Source organism: Silurus aristotelis, assembly GCF_946808225.1.
Source record: "Silurus aristotelis genome assembly, chromosome: 16".
NCBI lineage: Eukaryota > Metazoa > Chordata > Actinopteri > Siluriformes > Siluridae > Silurus > Silurus aristotelis.
The window spans coordinates 986,550-1,011,276 of record NC_139589.1 but is presented as its reverse complement, the minus strand read 5'-3'; the positions used below and the strand labels follow the sequence as shown (position 1 = coordinate 1,011,276).

Below are 24,727 nucleotides of genomic sequence, written 5' to 3'. Positions count from 1 at the left end.
AGTAAGAGATAGAAATAGATAGATAGATAGATAGATAGAGAGAGAGAGAGAGAGAGAGAGAGAGAGAGAGAGAGAGAGAGAGAGAGAGAGAGAGAGAGAAAGCCTCTAGTGGCCCTAAATGGAAAGACTGCAGGGGGAAAAAACATAGGATTTCATGGCTTTTCCTTCATTCTGAATCTCTCTTTCCTGTTTTATTTGCCCTCTCTTTGTGTTAATTCCCAACGTTGTTTCTCGCTCTCTCCATCATCTTGTGAAAATACATTGTAAAGCTCAGATATATTCCTCATTCTCCTTTACACGAACTGGATGGATGCTCTACCACCTACTAAATCTTCATGTCATTACATTGCTGAGTTTGTTGTATAGAAGCAAAAGGAACATCCATGTGTCTCTCAAAACAACTGGTTTCCCAACTTTCCACAGCCACTGAATAAACATCTGCTAATGAACAGATAACACAAGGGGAGGTGGAAGCTCAGTGGTTAAGGCATTAGACTGCAGATCGGAAGGTCACAAGTTCAAATCCCACCACCACCAGACGCCCTTGAGCAAGGCCCTTAATCCCACTGCACAGTTGTAAGTCGCTCTGGAAAAGAGTGTCGCCAAAGGACATAAATGTAAATGATTCAGGTGCAAATGGTCACGTGACATAAACTTGTCCTGGCATTGGATCTTGAATCATAATTGGGATTGTTGATGTGTAATGGGCAAAAAAAAAAAAAAAGACCCGAACTGAAAACAGCAAAACATGAAACTTTTAAACATCATGAGCAAGAATGAAACAAATAGATAAAGTAGGTGAGTATGGGACGCCATCTTTCTTTCTTTGTATCATTGTGTACATTTTCTTCTTTTGTTTCATCAGACACAGTGCAGTAATCAAAATCTCACAACACCAGATATGATCAATGCCCTAAAATGCACAATATTTCCAATCTAAAATCAAATCTGTTTTCCAATCCTGATGTGGTCGTCTTTTCTCAGGAATAAACGTCCACTCTGGTGCTATTCGTGCAAATGATAAATAACATGATACAAACTACAGCAACATATTCAGAGATCAAAGATGATCTATGTTGTTGGGTGGGGCGGGGCGGGGCAGAGGCAGGGGTAAAGAAGGGGCGGGGCAAAGCATGGGCGCGGCAGGTGCAGGTTGGGGTTGGTCTGCAATGAGTGTACAAGAACACTTTAAGAACAGAACATGTACAGAACTTTCATTTCTTGTGATTGGTTGCTATTAAAAAGCATGTAGAGATGCATAGGAACTTCTCAGAGTGAATCCAGAAGGTTGGATGAAGCCACTGATAGATTATGTGATGATGGTAGATCAGGTATTTTACATGTTCAGGAGTCATATAATAGATCTTTAAACAGAATGACTTTATAATTTAAGTTATACACTATATCTCCAAAAGTATTGGGACACCTGCTATTTCCTGCTCTATGTGGTTCTTTTCCAAACTGTTACCACAAAGCTGGAGGCACACAATTGTACAGTACGTCTGTAGATGGCGCTATAATAAAATGTTGCATTCACTTGAACTTGGAAACCCAAACCTGTTCCAGCATGGCGATGCCCCTGTGCACAAAGTGAGCTGCTTGAAGATCTGGTTTACATGCTTTGGAGAGAAAGATCTTGGTGCTATAGAGCTCTGATCTCATCCTCACTGAACACCTTTGGGATGAATGTGAACGCTGACTGCACCCCAGGTCTCCTCACCTACATCACTACCTGCCTTTCATAACATCCTTGTGGCTGATGAACACAAATATCCATAAGCTCACTCCAAAATTTAGAGGAACATCTTCCCAGAAGTGGAAGTGGAGGGAATTATAATAGAAAATTGGGACTAAATGTGATGCTCAAAAATCACATACCTTATTTATGACCAGGTGTCCCAATACAAAACAAAAAAACGAATGTACATGAACTCGCACATTCCCTGACATTCACTGCAGCAAAATAAACCTGCAAACAGAGGCACCAGAGTGTGTTGGTTTCATTCTTGCTCATTTTCGGACCCTTTGTAAGACTATTAAAAGCGTAATTTTTTCAGAAAAAGACGTATGTTTAAATGCTACTATTAAAAGCGTACATTTGCATTGCAGGTGTGAAGGCTTTTTAATACTCTATTTATGCAAAATAATACAAAAAAACCTGCTTTAACCAGATGATTGTCATTTGCATTCAGTTGTACAAAGCAATTTCTTCATTTTCTTGATCTTTTCTTGTTTTGTGTGTGTGTGTGTGTGTGTGTGTGTGTGTGTGTGTGTTTCCTGTCTCATTAAATATACCGCATTGAAGAACGTTGGCGGGTTTCAGTGGGACTTATTTGAACGTTTTATTTCATCAGCAACTCTGCGATGTTGCAATGGAGGCGAATTCATACACCTGCAGTACAATTCAGCAGTTTTCCATTGTGCTCTTTATAGAACACGACGCCGTGCTCACGTCCGCTTCTGACGATCCGCCGTGCCGTAAAGACGATCGATGATGGAATCGGCGCGCGTATTTCATGTATAGCGTTTTACATACAGTAACGTGACGGGATCGATCGGTACCGTCAGCTTTCATTCAGGGAAAAAGTATTTCAGTGATCTTAATTCATCGTGCTTTTTTCCTGAGGCACAAACCTGTAGAGTGAGACATGTCATCTTTAGAAGGTCTCGTCAGCGTTTGACAAAAGTTTCGAAAAAAAAAAAAAGCGCGAGGGAACTGCTTATGATGACTTTCTATTCCCGAGCTTAGCCTCGTCCTCACACATCTGTTAGACGAAGGAGTTTATTTTAGTCGTGTGAAGACTGCTGTCTCAAAAAGTCTCGACTGCAATCTGATGACTGGGACAAGAGGCATGCCAGAACTTTCTCTGATGATGATGATGAGGTCACAGCTCGCCTCAGGGGCTTGCGGGGGAACTGAAGGTCCCCAGTGGGATAGTATCTTCATCTATTTGCCTGATGACAGGCTGCGTAAAAAGGGCTCTAGCTGGAAAAAAGGCTGAGCATGCTTTTAGAAAACAATCACAGCAAAGCGCTGACCTGAAAGCAATTCCCTATCGTACAGCACGGGTCTTAGTTTCAACAGATTTGGACGAAAGCTGATCCAGAGCCTGTGGTCCTCCTCAGAGGGGTTTTTTATGAATGCAGGCGCTGGTCGCTCAGGGTGAGTCTCTCATAAAAATCGAAAAAACATCCCTGACTTGGCATAGGGGGAAATGATGAATGCAATAACTCAGCATGGGGTCTACATGGTAGAAGTCTAGGGAGTGTTGTCAGCATAAAAAACGTAGAGTGCTGCTCTTAAAATCCTCTTTTAAAGGCTCCTGGGTGATGCTTAACATAATGTGGTTAACTCGAGAATAAAAGGCCTATGAGCGCTACATAACTGGTCATGACCCCTGCTCTGCATAATTACAAATGCATATTATAGCTACGTAAAGAGCAGAGGAGAGCGAAATGTTCTTTTTTTCCCTCAATAATCCTTAGGGGGACTTAATAAATGATGAATCATGCTATTTAGACGAGACGCTCATTTGTGTAATGAGAGAATTACAGCGTTGTATTGTCCTTTATTCAGGAACTCGAAGACTTATTCAGGAATGACGAAGACTGATATTTTTCCTCAAATACTATTATATAGCAAGCAGGAGAACATCTATAAACCCTTAACTATAATAACAGGCCTATATTATATACAACTATCTGAATACTGGATTGTGATTGGCTGGAAGTTCAGGTGTAAACAGTGGATTGTGATTGGTTGGAAGTTCGGGTGTAAACAGTGGATTGTGATTGGTTGGAAGTTCGGGTGTGAATAGTGGATTGTGATTGGTTGGAAGTTCAGGTGTGAATAGTGGATTGTGATTGGCTGGAGGTTCAGGTGTGAATAGTGGATTGTGATTGGCTGGAAGTTCAGGTGTGAACAGTGGATTGTGATTGGCTGGAGGTTCAGGTGTGAATAGTGGATTGTGATTGGCTGGAGGTTCAGGTGTGAACAGTGGATTGTGATTGGCTGGAAGTTCAGGTGTGAATAGTGGATTGTGATTGGCTGGAAGTTCAGGTGTGAACAGTGGATTGTGATTGGTTGGAATTTCAGGTGTGAATAGTGGATTGTGATTGGCTGGAGGTTCAGGTGTGAATAGTGGATTGTGATTGGTTGGAATTTCAGGTGTGAATAGTGGATTGTGATTGGCTGGAAGTTCAGGTGTGAATAGTGGATTGTGATTGGCTGGAGGTTCAGGTGTGAACAGTGGATTGCGATTGGTTGGAAATTCAGGTGTGAATAGTGGATTGTGATTGGCTGGAAGTTCAGGTGTGAATAGTGGATTGTGATTGTCTGGAGGTTCAGGTGTGAATAGTGGATTGTGATTGGCTGGAAGTTCAGGTGTGAATAGTGGATTGTGATTGGCTGGAGGTTCAGGTGTGAATAGTGGATTGTGATTGGCTGGAGGTTCAGGTGTGAACAGTGGATTGTGATTGGTTGGAATTTCAGGTGTGAATAGTGGATTGTGATTGGCTGGAAGTTCGGGTGTGAATAGTGGATTGTGATTGGTTGGAAGTTCAGGTGTGAACAGTGGATTGTGATTGGCTGGAGGTTCAGGTGTGAATAGTGGATTGTGATTGGCTGGAGGTTCAGGTGTGAATAGTGGATTGTGATTGGTTGGAAGTTCAGGTGTAAATAGTGGATTGTGATTGGCTGGAAGTTCAGGTGTGAATAGTGGATTGTGATTGGCTGGAAGTTCAGGTGTGAATAGTGGATTGTGATTGCATTGCAAAATACAATAAAAATAGATTACCTAACGCATTATATATATATATATATATATATATATATATATATATATATATATTTTTTCCATTTTTGTAATGCAGCCCTAGCCATGAATTATGCCTCACATATAAATAAAGGAACGCTATTTAATAGAGCGCCGTCTCACTGTGCTCTGAAATGAGAACAACATGTATTTGTTTTGTCTGTTTATCTTATGCTGAATTCGAGCAGTCTATCAGAGTATGATGCACTATAGCTATAGCATACATAACTTACCATGTTGACTTCAGAAATGGAGTCAATGCTGGCGATATTTATGCTCATTCCCACAATGACTGGGGGACCTGCAAAGAAAAAAACAAACAAACAACAAAGACTCAGGTTAGTCGTTGAGCCTGAAGTAAATCGAGTAATGCGGTTCTCTTTCAGGACTGGGAGCTTTATGTGCTAGCGGTCAGCTATAAAGACACTGACACAAGGTCAGGAAGCATTTACAGTAAACCTGCTCCCAAGAAACGATGCCAGTTCCTTCAGGTACACATTACTCACTCACGGACAACAGAAAGATTCCAGAAAGCCATTCGGGGAACTGCTCGTTCTGATCAATACCACTTTTTTCCGTCCTTCTGTACTGATCAGATCCAGTGCAATAGAGTGATACGGAGAAAAATGGATTCTGAACCAGTATCTGTGATAACGTTCCAATTAGATTTAAACTGTAATAATAAAAATCGGAGCTTTATTTAGTTGTTTGCATATCTATTGTTTTTGCGGTTCTATAATACCGTAGCAGCCTGCAGCGTTCCGAGTCCGTATGTAAATTACGCTCGTGAGATATTGATTCGTTTCTGCTTGTGATTTACTACTTAAAAAAAAAAAGATGATTAATGATTTAATCATGTAGAACCAATAGCCTAAAGAAAAGACGTAAGCATTTCCACCATTTCAGGTACACAGTGAGAAAAGGAGAAACCTATATTATTAAAGCTGTACAGTCAGGAACTGCTTACCAGGCAGAGACAATTATAAAAAAACAATGGTGGATTTTTCGGTATTTCCACAGTAATGTGAAGTAAAAAGAAAAGAAAAGAAAAAAGCACTATAATATATTTATAAATAATTTTTCTGAACTTTCAAATGCCGAAACGTTTTTTTATTACATTTGCGACATTTGGCCGACACCTTTATCCAGAGAGACTTACAGTTATCTGTAATACAGCTGAGGAAATGACGGGTAAAGGCCTTGCTCAAGGGCCCAGCACTGGCAGCTTGGTGGTGCTGGGATTTGATCCCATGACCTTCCAATCAATAGTCCAAAATCTTTCCCATTTCCCTAAAACATGCTCCAAATTATTAGTCATTATTTTGCCTATATTCTCTTATTGTTTTCATCATTATTCATTATTACATTTAAGGCATTTGGCAGACACCCTTGTCCCAAGCAACCTACATTTATCTCATTTAGACAACTGAGCAACTATGCGTTTAAGGGCCTTGCTTAGGGGCCCAGGAGTGCAGCTTGGTGTGGCTGGGATTTGAACTCATGACCTTTGGATCCTATTCTTGTCTAGTTAAAAGGGAAGGAGATGAGGCTTCTAGACCATATAAGTGAAATTCATAAAGTCCAAACCTATAGGAAGTCGATTGGATCAAATCCCATCAAATTGATGAGAAAAAAGGGATATTGTTTGGGAACTCATACCCACAGCGTACTCTGATGTAAAATCCCAGAGCTCCTACACAAAAGGTTGGCAGATACGAGAGATATGCAGTAATATCACCAGAGTAAACATCAGTGGACATCACGATGGTGTCAGTGTAATATCGCATAGAGACGATTAAATGCAGATTCTATTTGGGGGCCGTCTCTGCATGAACCTTGAGAATGAAGTGGAAACTAAGTGTTAAACGATCTTGGAAGCGCTCGCCTGCGTCTGCTGTGCTCTCGCTCCATATGGTTTTCAGAGATGTGTTTCATTACAAGTCACTTTGTTTTTACGATAGTGATCGGCCTTGTTCCTGGCGGCCTCCTGAGCGAAAAAGCTTTTTATACGAGAGGAGAATCATGGTTCCTCATTGTCCAATGTGCGAAGCTCTGACTGATACAGTGAAACTTCCATGCTTTGGTGTTATTGCATCGTTTGAGAAGAATCGAAACTTGATCAGTCATGATGATCTTCACCGAAGAACATCAGGTTACAGGATATGAATCAACACAGACGTCTGAGTTAATATACAGAACTGCATTACTGAAATGCTACTCTGATAAGCAGATACATCACACACTCTTTGTACTAATAGCCAGTAAAAGCAGGCTTAAGATAAAGTTAAAAATACCCCCGACTTTATGTAATCGATATGACGACTGATTTGCTAAATTTGCCCAGCGAGTGAGGAAACAGACTGCTGCACGTCACCGGAGAGCATTAACGCTTATTAAAATCAGTACCTTCAAATCACACGGGACTTTTCTTCTCATAAAATCCATCAGTTCCTTAATGGGAATGGTGTGAAGTGGAGACTACATACTACATCTACAGACTACATACAATACATCTTAATGCACAGGATGACCGGATCATTTTACTGACTCGGATGTTCGAATCATTATTTTATTCATTTGAGCAACTCAAAATGTTCCTTTTTTTAAGAGTTAGATTTCTCCATTGCTTTAACGACTTGCATTCATATAAATACATCACTTCTTCAGAAGACATAAGCACTATCCTGAAGTCTTAGCATCCTGTTTGTGACTGAAATTTCCTTTGTAAAAGAATCAGTGTTTTCACTTCAGTGGCTATGAAAACTTCAACGGCGATGTATATATAAATATATAATTTATTTTCAAATGTGGTTTGTATCCTCATTCATGCCATCTCCCCCAAAACTAATCTGAACTAGAAATGATTTAATAAACAATTCAAAACAAGTTTGCAGCCCGTATTCGCTTCAGGTTTTTATTACACCTTGTGGTCAATCTTTTAAACTGCAACAAGCGATAATAAATAGAGGCCCATTGGGGCTGGATGTACACTGCCCCATGCTGGCTGTACGAATGAGAAGATGGGAAAGTATCCGAGCGTCAATAGTTCACTATATTATACAGAAGTCTATACAGCCAGTATTCCATTATTCATGTTTTACATCTAAAATTCATCTATGGCCCAAATATACTTTATGAATGTAAAATATTATATAAAATTATATAATATATTCAAGTGCTAAAGTGCTATTTAGAATAATGATAGAAAAACGTGCTCAATGAAGAGATTTATTCCTTCCCTCCCGTTTCCCGTCCACTCACTCTTCCTTTAATACTTCCTTCCATCCATCCATCTATCCACTCTTTCTTCCTTCCATATTTCCTATCTTCCTTCCAACTTTCCTCGTTCTCTTCCTTCCCTACTTTTTTTCCCCTTCCACCCACACTTCCATTCATCCATCGTTTCTTCCCTCCATACTTCCTAAATTCCTTCTACCTTTCCTTCCTTCCTTTCTTTCACCCATCCTTTTATCATCCATCAATCCACCTATCCTTCCTTTGATTTACCCTTCCTTCATTCCTTCCTTCCATCCATTCATCCTTCCTTTCACCCACCCTTTTTTCCTTCCATCCATCCATCCATCCATCCATCCATCCATCCATCCATCCATCTATCCATCCATACTTTCTTCCTTCCTTTCTTCTTTCCTTTCACCCTTCCTTACATTATCCATCTATCCATCCACAATCCTTCCTTTTACCCACCCTTTATTCCTTCCTTCCAGCCTTCCACCGTTCCTTCCCCTCGCCCTTCCTTCATCTCCTCTCTATACCTGTGCTGACTCACTGACACTGTGTCCCTCCTCCATCCTAAACACCCTGCAGCTCCGTCACTCCCAAACTCTCCACTTCATAAAAATCACTAAATTAAGAATATTCAAAACAAACAAACAAACAAACAAAAAAATTAAGAAAAATAAAGCACAGTGGCAGTTTCATAATGCTGTATAGGCAACCAGCAACAATTTCCCCTGGAGAATGTCAAAGTACATTCATCAGCTATTTGCAAACCCTGAGATCTCTCGCCTCGCCCTGCTTTCCCTTCCTCAGCTAAACTGCTATTAGAGACACAAGGAGAGAGAGAGAGAGAGAGAGAGAGAGAGAGAGAGAGAGAGAGTTATAGGGAGTTAGATAAATGCTTTTCCCTCACTGTTGATGATTCCAGCTGAAAATAATTCCACTTAACTGCATCCGATTCTCTTCTATCCTGATAAAAGCTTGTTTGGGCCGTGCTCTATGAATTCCATCCTCTCAAAAACACTTTAATGTTGCATTTGCTGAGTGTGTTGGCCATTTTCTTCCCTGATTATCTGTATAATCGTATCCTGGGCGGTGTCGTATTCCATGTGGGTGAGAATCTTCAGCAACTCGAGCTGGACCAAAGTGTCAGAGCTGATTTGCGAGTCATTGGCGTGGCAGGAAAGCGATCCTGAAGCATCTCTATCGGACTGATTTCACCTGACGAGTTCATTAGTGCTTCCTTTAGAAACGTGCTGGGGCTTTGACCGCTAGGGGAGATTATAGTAGGAATCTCCAGTGACAGCACTGAACATCTGGTAAGTTTTCTGACATTTGAAAGAGAGAGAAGTTTATTTCCTGTCCACCTAAATATTTACCTCCTCTCCATTCCTGCCTCTTGGATAGTTTGTGTCCTTTGAGAGCTTTTGTATGTTTTGAAAAACCTTTCCGAGTCATGTTTTGTAAAAGGTTTCCCCCGAGCTTTTCTTCGTAACTACCTGCCACTTACTTCTCCATCTTCTTTTTGTTATTTTCTGATTCACGTCTCATAAGTACACCTTTGACCTCAAATATGCACCAGGACAGCAGAAATATCCTGAAAATTAATATATAAAATTTGAAAAAGTGCAAGTTTGTGATAGTAATCTATAATATATATAATATAAAATATATTAAAAAAGTGGTAATTAGAACTTACTAACAAATAAATGCAGGGGAAGAAAAACCTAAACAAATTCTAAACAGAAAAAAAATTCAGAAAAAAATTAATCATTGGCTTAAAAATGAAGGAAAGACCTTCAAAACAACCTGAACTGAAACTTAAGAGTTGCTTTAATACATAAAGAAATAACTAAATAAAAAACAACAACAACAAAAAAAAAAAAACGTTTAATGATGAGGAGACGTGGAAAATCCAGGAAGTAAAAATTCATGTGAAAATAAAAGTAAAAAAAAGAAAAAGAAATGATAGCTCTAATAAAAAATATAAATAAAAATAAATAATCTCTTTTATATATATATATAATTATATTTCTCTATAATAACGATTGAATCCAAAATATACTAAAACACAGTGTTTACTAAAATGAATAAACACCCGTTTCTATAGAAAGAGCACGTTTATGAAGACCACGCAGATCATCTCGGACCTGTTCTAACTTCCCAAACTTCCAAACTTCCTGATCCAGCTGACTAAGTGAAATGCTAATGCGCTGAGCATCTTCTACCTTTTCTCCTTTTCCATCTGAAATCTTCCGATCTACAATCCTGCGTGTTCACGCCCACTTTTCTCCGCCTCTTTTCCCAGCCAGACAGATGGCACTGTAATCTATGTACATATTTAAATGACAAATGTATGGCAGGTGGCATCTCTGGAGGTGCTGAGTATGTTCTGACTACCGGCTTGTTTCCCCCCCGATGCCGATGTTTTCCTAAACAGTGGTTGGAGCTCGGCTTGACTGAGAGAACACAACATGGTGAGGGGAAGAGGGGAAAAAAAAGGAAATAAAATAACAGCAAAATGAACATTTGTAGGATTAAAATGAACGAAAACCTTTGTCATGGTCCGAGAGCCACGCTCGATCCTTACACGTCACCCTTACACGTCACTGCTCCTCCCTGACGCGTCACGTGTCTCCAAAACATGTAATGACGTCGGTAATGATCTGTGTCTTTGGTAGCTTTTAGCTTTAGGGTGGAGCTCTGCATGCTTTATTAATACGGGAAAAGCAGAACGTATAGCATCCATCTGTATGATGTATAGCTGCAGACCCTCGGGCTTAACAGTGTACTGCCTGAGATTTATCACCTCAATTAGTTGAGGGGGTTGATGAGCTTTCATTGTGCTGGGAAGTGTAACATAAGTATGTCTGAGACTGAAGCAAAATCAGAATCGTGCAGGACGCTACGCTGTAGCAAGAAATGGAAATGGATGCTATATACATTGTTGGGACAAAAGTTTGTGGACTCCTGACCATACGATTGCTATGTGCTTACTGGAACTGTCATGCTGGAGCAGGTTTGGGTCTCCTGGTTCAAGTGAAGGGAAACGTGTATACTACTGCATCCAAAGACGTTAAGTACAATTGTGTGCCTACAACTTTGTGGGAAATTTTAGGAATAAGCACATATGGATGGAAAAGCCAGACACACTGTTTTGATGATGGAAGATCTCCTGCTATAGAGCTTCTATGTTTGGAGGCACATACTTCAACTAGGATACTCAAACCTGTTCCAGCATGACAATGCACATTCCTGTGCACAAAGCCAGCTCCATGAAGATCTGCTTTACATGGGTTGAAGTAGAAGTTCTCTTGCTATAGAGCTCCAAGCCTATTGAACACCTTTGGGATGAATGTGAACACTGACTGCACCCCAGGAACCTCCTCACCTTCTCACCTACATCAGCGTAAACCAACCGGTTGTAAAGTGTCTTGAATAACATGATGTAATGCTGACACTGGAGACTCCTTCCGGTTTTTAAATAGTTTATTATCAGTCTTTGAATACTTTAACAGTCGAGTCCCTGCGAGCGAGCCGGCCGTTACCATGGAAACAATAACGCACCATCGACAGAGGATGAACGTAAAACTTATGTTGCTGCTCTCAGAATACTTCTGATCTGAGAGCAGGAACCATCGCATTGTGACATAAACACACTGTGAGTGCAGTAGGCCCCAGTTTCAGGTTGATGATAAAGGAGTGGCATACACTGCCCTCTTCTGCCACTTAGGGGTCATTACTACGCTTTATACGACAATTTTGATTCCTTTTAAACTTCTCTGTTTCCATTTGAATGACATTTAGATCCAGAGCCATGCTAGATTTCCTTCTTGATAAAATACTATTGCAAATCAGAGTGAATGATATGCGCTGTGATCCACATTACTGACGTTCAGGATGCATGTTCTCATTCAGAGCCTGGACCGGATAAATGGCATCGGACGACAGTAACGTGCATTCCACCGAAGCAGTCACGCACAACCCGACCCGAGAGCAGCAGAAACGATTCCTGGCAGAACGACAGAAAGAAAATACCACTCTTCCTCTGGATTCGGAATTCTAATCATCAACTCATTGCTTAGCAACAGAGGGGTTACATAGCAACAGGGCAGCATTGTCATTTTAGCATTGCGAAAGGGAGACACTGTGTCCCCCCCCCCCCACCCCTTAACGTTGGTTGTGTTCAATCTGCTCGTTTTTTTTTTTTTTTTTTACTTACATCCTTTTTTTTTTCACGAGACACGTGTTTACACCATTTCTTATTGTTTGTTTGTTTAAGCAAAGCCGCACATCTCCATACATGTATGAAGGCACACGTTTAGCGCAGCGTTGGTGGACGAAGGGAGAGAATAAAAGATGGAGGGAGGGAGGGAAAGATGGAGGGGCGGGGGAGATGGAGGGAGGGAAATCTCCGTGTTATATTTTTATTGGAAAAAAAATGGCGTGCAAAAAAACATTCTGGCTTTATGCTGAAAAAAAGGTGTAGACATGTTCATCCTTTCATCTGCTCCTTTACCTGATCCTCTGCGTTATTAACACGGTGTTGACATTTATAAACGTGGTGCTGGAAGAAGGTGAGTCAGAACCATCAGCAGATTTATTATGCTTTAATGGTCAATGGGAACACCTACAGGAACCACAGCCTACTAATGAAGCACACAAATAATCAAGAGCCACGTCATCATTAAAGAATGAAAAATAACTGCATTATGCTGCTGCTGCTGCTGCTGCTGCTGATGTTTGCACAATATGAACAAAGGTTTGTGGAGACTTGATCATAAGATTGTTACAGTATGTGCTTCTTTCCACATTTAGTCTCCATTTTCTGTTATAATGAGCTCCACTCTTCTGGGAAGATGTTTTACTAGATGTTGTGGAGATTCAATCCACTAGGGTGTTGGTAGTGATGTACGTGAGGTGGAAAGCAGATCTTCATGGGTTCGTCATCGTCATACTGGAACAGTTTTGGGTCTCCTAGTTCAAGTGGATCCTGCATCCAAAGACAAGGCAGGGCTGCATATGCTGGGGAAAGTCAGGTGTCCAAATACTTTTGTCCAGATAGTGTATTATTATTATTAATTTATTATTATTAATGTATTATTATTATTATAAATATTTTTTATATATTAATGATTAATCAGATTTTCAAAATATTATAGTTGAATATAATGAACAGCTCCAACGTTTAAACAAAAATTGAGCGAAAAACTCCACATTTTCAAAAAACTGTTACCATGGTTACAATACATTTTTCCCCCCCCCATATTTAATTCCACCTGATATTTACATATACACAGATTGAGACGTGCGACGTGTGTATGGAGTAGAAATCGTGCTGTAATGTCAGACAGTATTGTGAGATACGGAGCTGTAAATACAATATATAATGCTGTATGTTTGATTTGTGAGCTGGAATCAATGTCTAGAAACTCCTCGATTCAACACAGAGGGATTTTGGAACAGGACGGATTTGAATGCAGGAGCATGACATTTTCCCTTTTTTTGAACTAGGAGCCCAAAACCTGTTTCACCATGCCTACTTAGATCAAAAGGTGCAGGTTATTTGTTGGTACCTTAATTAATGAAGACTCCAGCAGGGGGCAGATGTTTCTCTTATAAACCCCACAGTTATGGAACAACCTTCCAATCAGTGTTCGGATATTTTTTTAGTCAAGCTTTTTTCAGTAGGTCTTTCTTAGGTCTTAGATCTTTCTTACACCCTAATTACACTATATAGTGTCCTTAGTATCCCTTCTTCTCTCTCTCTCTCTCTCTCTCTCTCTCTCTCTCTCTCTCTCTCTCTCTCTCTCTGTCGAGTAATACTGCCCATGACGTTCCAGTGACCAGTGTTCCCGTCCGTTCTTCTCCTTCAATCTGCCTGGTTCATCCTGATGTCCTACCACTGAATGGAGTCTCAATATGAGAATACTCTGTAGCTGGGGATGGTTCCACATCGACAGCCTAAAGATCCATGAAGTCACTGAGCAACTCAAGAACTTTGAGGATTGTTTCAGACTGTAATTAATATCGACAGTCTGCTACAGTGGCTCAGGACCACAGGTTGCATGAAGAGTTCATCATTTACACACCTGTTACTGCGCACCTCAACAATGGGCCTGCAATGAACAGACATTCGGTGCCACCCAGATGAGGATGAAGTTCCTGTCTTTACTAACACCCCATGTAGCTACAGGTATCTCCACAAAACCAATGGAACATCTTCCCAGAAAAGTGGAGCTTATTATAACAGCATATGGAGACTAAATGTGAAATGTTCAAAAAGAAGCACACATAACTATCTTATGGTCAGGTGTCCACAAACTTTTGCCATATAGTATTTATATTGAATAAGACTGATTCTAGAAATGCATTTTTGTTATTGTCTTCGTTCTGGATTTATTTTCAAATTCCGTTCAGTATTGAGGAACTAAAGGAATAAAGGAAATGTTCAGATGAAATAATCCTTCTGACATGCAGAATGAAGGAAGTCGATTATTATTCATGTTTTGATGATAAAACAGAAAGTCTGTTCCTGAGCCTACATCAAACCTGAACCATTTTTCATTGTCCATAGCGCTCAGACCCTAAACCCTTCAGAAAGCAATTCCTAACCCAAACCAAACCCCAGAAAAATCCTCTTGTGGTACAATAAAGAGATCTGTGATTAATCCTGTGTTCTCCCCTGGTGCTTCCACTTCAAATCCATCTCACCTTTTGCAGTAAATAACCCTGAAGAATCCAACCCTGTCTTTATATAAAGATTTGCACAGCACCATTAAACCACAAGCAGGTGCCTCCTGGTTTCCAAAGATATGCCAATGCATCGATCGCTCGCCATCCACTTTATTAGGAACACATATACACCTGGACCAAATCTGCTGGGGTTTTAGTGGTGAGTCTGTTCCCAGTGGAGCCTCAGATTCCTGTTCTGTTTGAGATGCTTTTCTGCTCATTACGATTGTACAGAGTGGTTATACGAATAACAGCTCATGGTTCATCTCGAACTCATCGGACTATTCTTTACTTACTTTGTTCATTAACATACAACAGAACCTGGATGTTTTTTGTTTTTTTGCACCACTCATGAAAAAAGTTCTGACAAATTCCACACCTGGCAACCAAAAACCGATTTGCTCGTTAAATACACGTTTAGGTCTACAGGTTCTTCTACAGCGGACGGTGTGTATTGCTTATATCCGAGTTTTTATTACTTTCTTTCCAATTTCCGAATCTGCTGATCAGTACAGATTTCACAATGCGAATCGTGTAGGCCGTGTTCTCCGGTTCTGTGAGCACTAAGTAGGCCTCCTTATTTTGCCTTACTGTGCATACCACGCTCTCTCACACACACACACACACACACACACACACACACACACACACACACACACACACACTTCTACACAAGTACACTTCCAAGATAAGAATGCACAAGAGAATTCGTAAGTAAAGGCTCCCTCCTTGAGCTTTTCCAGCCATCAAGCCATAAATCAGTGGGATTTCTTCGCTCGTCCATCCGCCATGACGCACCTGAGATTTGGAACACACGTTTCAGAGGCCTGACTAACAGGCCTGCTGGTTCTGGATTTCTTTATTAAAAGACACTTTACATACACTGGGAGAACTGGTGCGGAAAGATGATGCATCCTTATTAGATCAAACGTGTCATGCAGGAGCCGCAGTGAATTCTGGGAGACATACAGGCTGAGTGTGGGCAGACTTTTTCTTTTTCTTTCTTTTTTTTTTTTTTTTAATAATGCACACAGGGATGTTATAGACTCCAAAAAAAAAACCCAGGCAAGATCAGTAAGAGCTGTTTAATATAAATATAAAATACGATGGTGTAGTTTTCAGTCTTGCCTAATAATTGGTTTCGCAGAGCATGATTTATTTCCCTCTCTGCTTTTTCCTCCTCCTTCTACTTTCGGTATTTTCAGTTCCAGCTGCATGCAACTACCTCTCGGTTTTTGATCTGACCTCATCTTACGTGTCTCTTAGGCGGTGCGTGTTAGCTGCTAGCGCCTGTGTTGAAGGTATTTGGAGAAAGCACTGGTGTCCATGACAACCTAAAGCTCAGGTGGGAGGTGACTGCAGCAACATGATGTAATCTGGTACACATTAAAGAGGTTGATTCTGTCTCTTATTCTCTTTCACTCTGTTTCTTTCTATCCATTTTTGCTTTTTTATTAATATCGACACTCCATGTCTACTCTCCAGGTGACTGTCAAGCAGGATATAGAATTAAAGATAAATATATATCAAATTTGAAACGAAAATTCCCACCCTGTATAGTGTCAGGGACTAGCGTACGAGGTGGGATTAAAATGTTTAGAGATCAATGGTGTAATCGGTGCTACTCTGACCATGTCTGCGATTTCATCATGGACAGCAAGTTAGAACAAAGAGCTAACAATCAGCGACGCTGAGACGAGTTGTTCGAGGCGTTTCGAGAGGAACACGTGCTTCATGAAACGTGCGGAAAAAACATTACTGGAAGAGGACGAGAGATCAGAAAGACCTTCAACAAGCCCAACCCTCGAAAATGTCGAAACCTTCTGGCAACTCGTGCATAATGACTGTCGGAGAACAATCCACACTATCTCACTTCCACACCCACTCCACTCCCCAAATTTGACTCCTGCAGATTTCGCCCTCTTTCCGAAGATGAAGATCCAGCTCCAAGATCACCGTTTTGACACCATTGTGGAGACCCGGTTAAAAAAAAAGACTTCCAGGACACATTCCAGAGGAACACTGGAGGTGCTGTATTGCTGTGCAAGGGGACTATTTAAAGCTGATCGTGTGGAAACATAGATAAATAAAGTACTTTCTTGTAAACCTGTGTTATTTGCCTGTATTATTTTAGTATTATAACAAAATAACTCGTGGATGCTTCACGATATGAAATGCAACCGTAAGTGGTTAAAAAGTACAGTGTGGTCTGGGATCGTCTGGAGAAACTAATCCACAGTAACCCGGCATCGTGCCAGACCACCCCATGTGGATTATTTTACAATAACAGCATGTCCTAAAGGGTGTTAATTCTTACTCCGCAGTAACTGCAGTCACGTTGCTGAAAGATAAAAGTTTAAGATAATCCCGTTGCTGAAAGATAAAGGTGATGTCCACACTAATGCGTTTTCTTTTTTCTTTCTTTTCGTTCTGGCCTTCCGTCCACTCTGAGATGCCGTTTTTTAACCCGACAAAAACGTAGCTTTTTTTTTTAAACGCTCTCCAAAATCGAATACATTTGAAAATGCTGCTTTCGTGTCACAGTGTGGACTGTGTGTGGAAACGACGGCCTTCGAAAACAATGACGTGGTTTTAGTCATGTGACCGCGCCTTGTTTTGCAAATGCAATGTACAGGGACGTTTCAAATCGAAATTTTATTTCTCACATACACATTCTTCCAGAGTACGACACGTAGTGGAATGTCTCAGTACGGATGAGAAACGATCGAAAACAAAAATGTGGCCGCGAATCCGAGATTAGTGTAGACGTTGATAAACAATTTGAAAAAGGTGACTTTGTGACAGTCTGGTTTATGGTTTGTAGCTTTGGACCATCTGAATGAATGATCATTCAAAATGCTTCTAATGTACACAAATACAGACACAAAGACACCGAGGGATAGAAGCTGTAATGTAACAGTGTCAGTCCAAGAAGCAGCTCTAAAAATATTTATCCAGCGTGCGGCAATGGCTGTTAGTCTATCAAACGCTCCTGAATAGTTTTTAATCTTCACAGTAGATGTGGTAGTTTTACAGGAGCATCTTCCTCTACTGGAAGCCGGTCCCTGAGGTGAGACCGGAGGTGTGAGAGAGAGAGAAAAAAAAAAAGAAGGCCAGTGTTCACAGTCCCTCAGACATAACAGCTCGAGAGCCGAGGAAATAAAAACCACACACCAGTGCTGATGACAGCTACATTTAAAATGTGGCCTCTAGGGTGTGGTGTGAAGGAATGAAGGGGTTTCTCTCTCTCTCTCTCTCTCTCTCTCTCTCTCTCTCTCTCTCTCTCTCTCTCTCTCTCTCTCTTTATTCCTTCCACTCTCTCTTTCTATCCTGCCATGTTCTGGCAACTTCATTATGCACCGATCACCCCACTCACAAGGGTTTGGGAGCTCCATGAGTCACTCAGAGCTCCCACTTGCCTTCCCAAACTGATGACAGGGTACACACTTTCACCTATTGTCTCTCACTTGCTGCATCCCTCGTTCCTTGTGAATAGCCCACAGGAGCCTGAGGAAAACACCGCGGCACGTGCCCACTCGAAACGGACTTCTTTCTATTTATTAGCGACTTAGCCAGAAAGTTCAGAGATGCACCGTACAATTCTTTTCTCTTTAAAGACATAAAAATATACAGGCATCAGCGAACTAATGACCAGCAACACTTTAAGGTTATACGGGTCTCATGGGCTTATAATAATTAATAACAGCAACCAAGGGTGTTTCAAAACTTGGCCCAAATACTCAAGTTGGCACTCGGGGAAGGTTTTTGGAGAGCTTTTGGCGGCAGGGCTCATGGCGGAAATTTCCTCCCAGAATGAAGAACGTTATGTATATTTGAGATGTACCGCAGGAAATAACCGCAAACGGAGAGATATTCCTTGAGCTGCGAATTTTTTACCCTCGCAGACCCGAGATGCAAGAACTCGCACCACGAACGAGGAAATAATTACAGCACTCCCGTCCTATGAATGTCTGGTTTTATAGATCAACCATAAAAATCCTTTCCCTGGCATCCGCTAAACAGGAATTAACGTGACGTAAAGCCGAACCAATCACGTCACTTGGCATACAGTGAAGAAAGTGATCCGGATCGCACCGCCAATTTCCGAAGGAGTCCGATCTCCGGAGCGCTTCTAAACTGGGAACCAATTAAATTCCACGGTCAAACAGTGTAAAGAACATTTACTGATTTTTATTTATTTTTTATAACAATTTATAATGGTTAAGGCATTGTAGTAAAAATAATGTTTATTTTATATAGTGCCTTTAAAAGAAACATCTCAAAGCACTTTCCAAGCATAGAAGAAGAAATACAAATAAAGATTACCAAAATATTAATAATAGATAAATAATAGTAAAAACACTTCTACTAATAAAAAATAAGAAGAAAAATAAAGTTAAATAACTAATTGAAATTAAAAATAAATATCACAGAATCTACAAAAAAAAACCCCCACAAAAATCTAATGCTCACTTTAAAGCTACCCTGAACAAGCAGATTTAAAAACACTAAAAGATTCGGCCTGTTGGACTTCAGATTAGAAGGTCACACGTTCACCACCAAGCTGCCACTTCAGGGCTCTTGATCAAGACTCTCTTAACTGCTCGGATGCAAGTCATACTGGATAATAGCGTCTTCCCAATGCTGCAAATTTAAATGTACAGTAAATATAAAAATGTAAAAGTGGCATAGCATGCTGTTAATACGCTACACGTCTGTAACACGTCCGAGATCTGATCTCTGCTCTCAAATGTAATATGTTCCCGTTCGCTTTAACGAAGCTTTTAAAGGTACTGACACCAGCGAGGAAGGCGGAGAGCGTGAACACTTACTGATACAATTTACCGGCCACTGGAGTTTTTATTAGATTTCCCTGAAGTCCACAGGGGCCACTTACAAACATGGACGGAATGGTGGACTCCTCAAAGATAATGCAATTTGTGGCTTTCAGGTTCATGGTTTTAATTCCATGGGGATCTCCAGTGTTACAAAGAAATCAGGAACGGATGCTTCATGGGCTCACACCCTGAGGAGAGACAATCCAGTCTGAGCAGCGTCGACTGTCAGGATCGTAACCCAATATGAATATTATATTCGCGTTGAATGGACATGAATGGTTAGAGTTCATGTTCATGCTGTCAGAGATGAAACTTTACGTAAAAATGAAAGATGACACATGTGTACATGCAGAACTGCAAGCAGCATTTACATCAGAAACAGACCAGTCTGGGTTTTAATTAGACTACTATTTTGTTCAGATTTTGTAATTTTGAGAAATTAATGAATTAAATTCTATTAGAGAAAAAAAAAGGTCCTGAAAAAAAAATCAGGAACTGATTGAACAGAACTTGGGATCCTGATTGAGATTATGAAATGTTTTTTTCAGAACTTTCTAGTGCACCATAAAATCATAATGAAAGGTGGAGTTTAAAGAATATTTAAAAATGACAACAATTCTTCTGTTTTAGGCCACGCCCACTTCGTATTAACTCCCGCACTCTTGTTATTTATGGCATTAAAAAAGCTACACAAAATGGTACAGATGTTCCATCAGCAATCACGTCTCCGCACTGTACTAATCACTGATTATGTGGACTTTGGTATGATCCTTGCTGAGTCACATGCGCTAAATTTAAATCTGTCTCGGGCGATAGACGTCTCACCGAAACATCAGCATGTGATGGTGAGTGTGAACACGGTTCCAGGAGATGAGCAGCTCGATGTTGTTCTCAACGCGAAACACACTGCAGTCTTCCCACGTCACTCTTTATGTTTCTCATTATTATGCACATTAACAAAACGTACTGTATGGGGAGTTTGGGGGGTGGTGGTGGTGGTGGTGAGGGTGGTGGGGGGAGGCAATAAAGAGGTTTACCAAAAAAACCACACCAAATAAAACAAACAGGATGTCTTGATGATTCATGGCCTCAGTTGTGACAGAAGCAGATCCCGTTCCATTCTGTTCATTAAAATCACAGTGTATTTTTATTTATGCATCGAACACGAGGTGTCTCAGGGACTCGCGTGCTGCAGGAGACGAACACGGACACGGAGATGAACACGGAGAAGAAAGAAGGAGTTTAATTGAGAAACCTCACTTTCGTAAAAAATCACGGTCCTCTGAGCCTGACATGATTATTGAAGTCATAAATAAGATCCTTGTGGGTGTGATTAGTCCGGTGTCTTCCTTAAACCCACCCACCCACCCACACACACACACACACACACACACACACACACACACACACACACATTTTTACATTTACATGAACGTGAGCAAAGAGCTTCCTTCCAGATTTGAGAGAACAAAGAATATGAAGGGTATCACCAGATAGTAGCAAGTCAAGTGTCATGGCGTCTCCATTTTGTCTGAGCCCATGTCGTCATCAGTGTCCTCCACCAAACCCCAAGATCAAAGCTCCACAACTTCTCCCTGAATACAAAACATTATATTCCTCTACAAAAAAAAAGCTGAACCATTCGCAAAATAAGGATGGAGAAGAAACGCAACGCTGCTGTATGAACTCTTCACAAGGCCACAAATTGGACTCACTGTTTACGTCTTAGAACCAAAATTACTTTCAAAACTGTTCAAGGTTTTTATACACACACTGTAAAAATAAGAAAACATCCGGACATGCTTTCTCTTTTTTCAAGCGCCAGGCTTTAAATCATCAATAATCAATTTCTGGTCAGTGAAATTATTTATCTGTTATTTGTGTAGTATTTTTGCGTGTCAGAACGAATATCAACAACTTCAATTCAAACTCCAAAAACTTCCAAAAATCTTGGGGTTGAGCCGAATGAATTTATAGTCATTACAGCCGCATACGAAACGTATAACGTGACACGAAAAACAACGTTCCACCTGGACCAGGACGCTTCACAGAACAACACAAACTAACACAAATCTAACAAAAAACAAACCTATACACAACGTGTGCAAACAACATTTGATGCAACACAATAGTTAGTGTAAATATAATGCATTTAAATAATAAATACTGTACATAAAAATGTATTGTGAATTGTAATGAGGGTGTGTGTGTGTGTGTGTGTGTGTGTGTGTGTGTGTGTGTGTGTGTATATATATACATATATATGTGTGTGAAAAAGAAAGTGCACCCCTTTTGAATGATATGAGTTTGTGTATCAAAATATAATATAATAAAAAATAATATATATATAATAAAATATAATATATAATCTGGTCAATAGTAGATCTTAAAATTAGGTAGATACACAGTGTAATATGTCATTTGTTGTTCATCGGAGGGTGTATTTAACTAATTTTAAGATCTAAAAAGGATTAGATGATTTTTTAATTCTGTCCTGGTACCTAAAACCATAGAATTTTAAAAGGGTGCACTTCTATACATATATGTGTATAAATATGAAATATATATAAATATATATAAAACCCTTGATTCAGTCTCATCAGAAAAAAAAAAACATGCAAAAGTCAGAATATACATAAACTCATTTAACCTTTTGGCAAAAAAATAAAAAATAAAACATCTGAATCTCCAATATCAAAATTCATTACAAATTTATTGAACCAAAATATTTAAAAAATTCAGGAACAAACAATAAACAAAGCTTTGATTTATTAATGATAAGAAACAATATAACAACAAAAACAACAACAACAACAACAACAACGAAACCCCTACAAAATATTAAGAATGGCCTGTGTTCCTATAATCATCACAATATTTTTTCTAAATACCCTGAATATTAGTTTAAAAAAAAAAAAGATTCTAATATAAATGTGTAGTATTTCCGCAGGATTTTTGCTCCTGAAGAAAGATGGCTGCTTCAATGCTTCAATGGCTTTTGCTACGATCCACCTGACTTCAGTATCCATTACTGTTTGTAACTGATAAAAATCTGTGTGAAAAAACGAAGCAACTGAGGAGCAACAACCGTTCCCTCTGGATGACATTTTACTCGATTCATTCGGAGATGTTTCTGTGCTCAAACACCACGAACAAACTAAACTACAACTGCAATCATTTACAAACTCGAATCCAGCGCGCAAAAAAAACCCCAGATTTCCCACCAGATCTCGTCTAAAATGATGCAAGAGCTGAAGAAGTGAAGTTGCAGGGACGATGTGTGTGTGTTATTACCCTACCAGAAGGTACTTACGGCTCAAATGCTGCACGCTTTCTCTTACATTTCACGCGGGCCGCGTTCCTGAGCTAGCAGACGAACAAATTGAAATAATAATAATAAGAGCACATGGAATTGGTCATGAACACAGTGTGAAGCTTTTATACATCGCTGCATATCGTGCTCAGGGAATGGAGACACTTCTGGATATAAAACCTTACCTACACACTGTTTTCTTCAGTCGCAGGAAACTGAAGACCACCACACCCTGCACGATTATACATCCTCTGCCGAAAGTATTGGGACACCTGACTTTTCTAGCCGTATTTCTCAGCACAACGTTGGAGGCACGTGAATGTGTCGGACGTCTTTGGACACAGCAGCATGACATTTTCCCTGATTTTGAACTGGAAGACTCAAACTTGTTCCAACATGACAATGCCCCTGTGCACAAATCCAGCTCCATGAGGATCTGCCATCTTTCCATTGGTTGGAGTGGAAGATCTCCTGCTGTAAAGCTCTGAAATCAACCCTAATGAGCACCTTTGGGAAAAACCCTCCTCACCTCACCGACACCAGTATGAGTACCAGAACACCCTTCTGGAATGAATCACCAAAAACTTCCAGAAAATCTACTGGAACATCTTCCAAGAAGAGTGGAGGTTATTAGAAGAGCAAATGGGAGATGAGATGTTCAAAAAGAAGCACATAGCGATCTTATGCTTATTATCAAATGCTCTGAGGAGCGCTCATGTTTTACTGAACTATAATTCACCAGGTATTAAAATCTCAAACACTCCAAATGTGAATTTAATTCAGAAATGAAATAATGAATTAAACATTAATGGAAGAACTCGAACCAGGAGTCACCTGACAGCTGTTGCCACATGTGACATGTAAATCGATATTCATAAATTCATCAAATCTATTTAATTGATCTTTTAAAAAAAAAAATTCCAGCACAGACGACAGCGTTCGGTTCTCCCTCACACTCGCCTGCAGAACGCCGCCGCCGCCAACTCGTTTGCTCTGATAAAACTTCTTCTCGTCCCCTGAAATATTTATTGCAATGTGCATGATTTGTTTCCTAAATTAAGCAATATCGCACTCAGCGCAGTGTCGCCGCGCTAAACATCGGCGCGCCACTGATTCGGCCGCAGGTGCTGGTTTTTCAGTCCATCAGCACGATTGTGAGTGTGATATTGCTTTTCAGATCTATAAACGAGAAATGAATACCGTGAATGATGAACAACTCGCGTCTCAGACACAATATGATAAAACGCGTCGCCTATTCATTCATTTTTAATTTTTTTATACTTTTAACCGCTCCCAAAAGAACGCACAGCTGGATAACGTGTATGTGTGTTGCCATGGGAACCTACAGCTCGTAACACGCACGGTAACGGTTTCAGCGTGACGAAGAAGTACGACGCGTCGCTCAGTTAAATTCTTTAAAACAATCCTAACACCATTTTGAGGAAAAGGTATTCTGGTTTTCTGTCTATCACCTGCTCTTGTTGCTGTAACCATGACGACACATCATTTAGTAAAAAGGTTTGCAGGGATAAGCAGAGAAAAAAAAAAGATGTCTGGAGCTTTTTTTCTGCCGCATATGAGAGTGAAAAAAAAAATATCACAATTACAGCATATTTCACATTTTCGAGGTTTTTATACTGCGGTTGCCATATTCTTCATTTTCCCCAGTTTTTGAGATCTGTGTCCAAACCTGTGTTTCATGCAATTCCTGAACCCCAAAAAGCTGAGAAATACACCAGTTCTTTTTTTATCTAGTGAAAACAAGCTTCCATGAAGGACTCGTGAGATCT

General features: G+C 40.2%; 1 protein-coding gene across 2 annotated transcripts in view; it reads right to left on the bottom strand.

Annotated features, from left to right (window-relative positions):
* gabrb4 (gamma-aminobutyric acid type A receptor subunit beta4) overlaps positions 1-24,727 on the bottom strand; it is a 64,856-nt gene that overhangs the window by 28,851 nt on the left and 11,278 nt on the right. For both annotated transcript variants that reach the window (XM_083564374.1, XM_083564375.1), the window contains exon 3: positions 5,048-5,115. In XM_083564374.1, the coding sequence (XP_083420500.1) occupies positions 5,048-5,115 (68 nt within the window). The remainder of the gene's footprint in view (positions 1-5,047; positions 5,116-24,727) is intronic.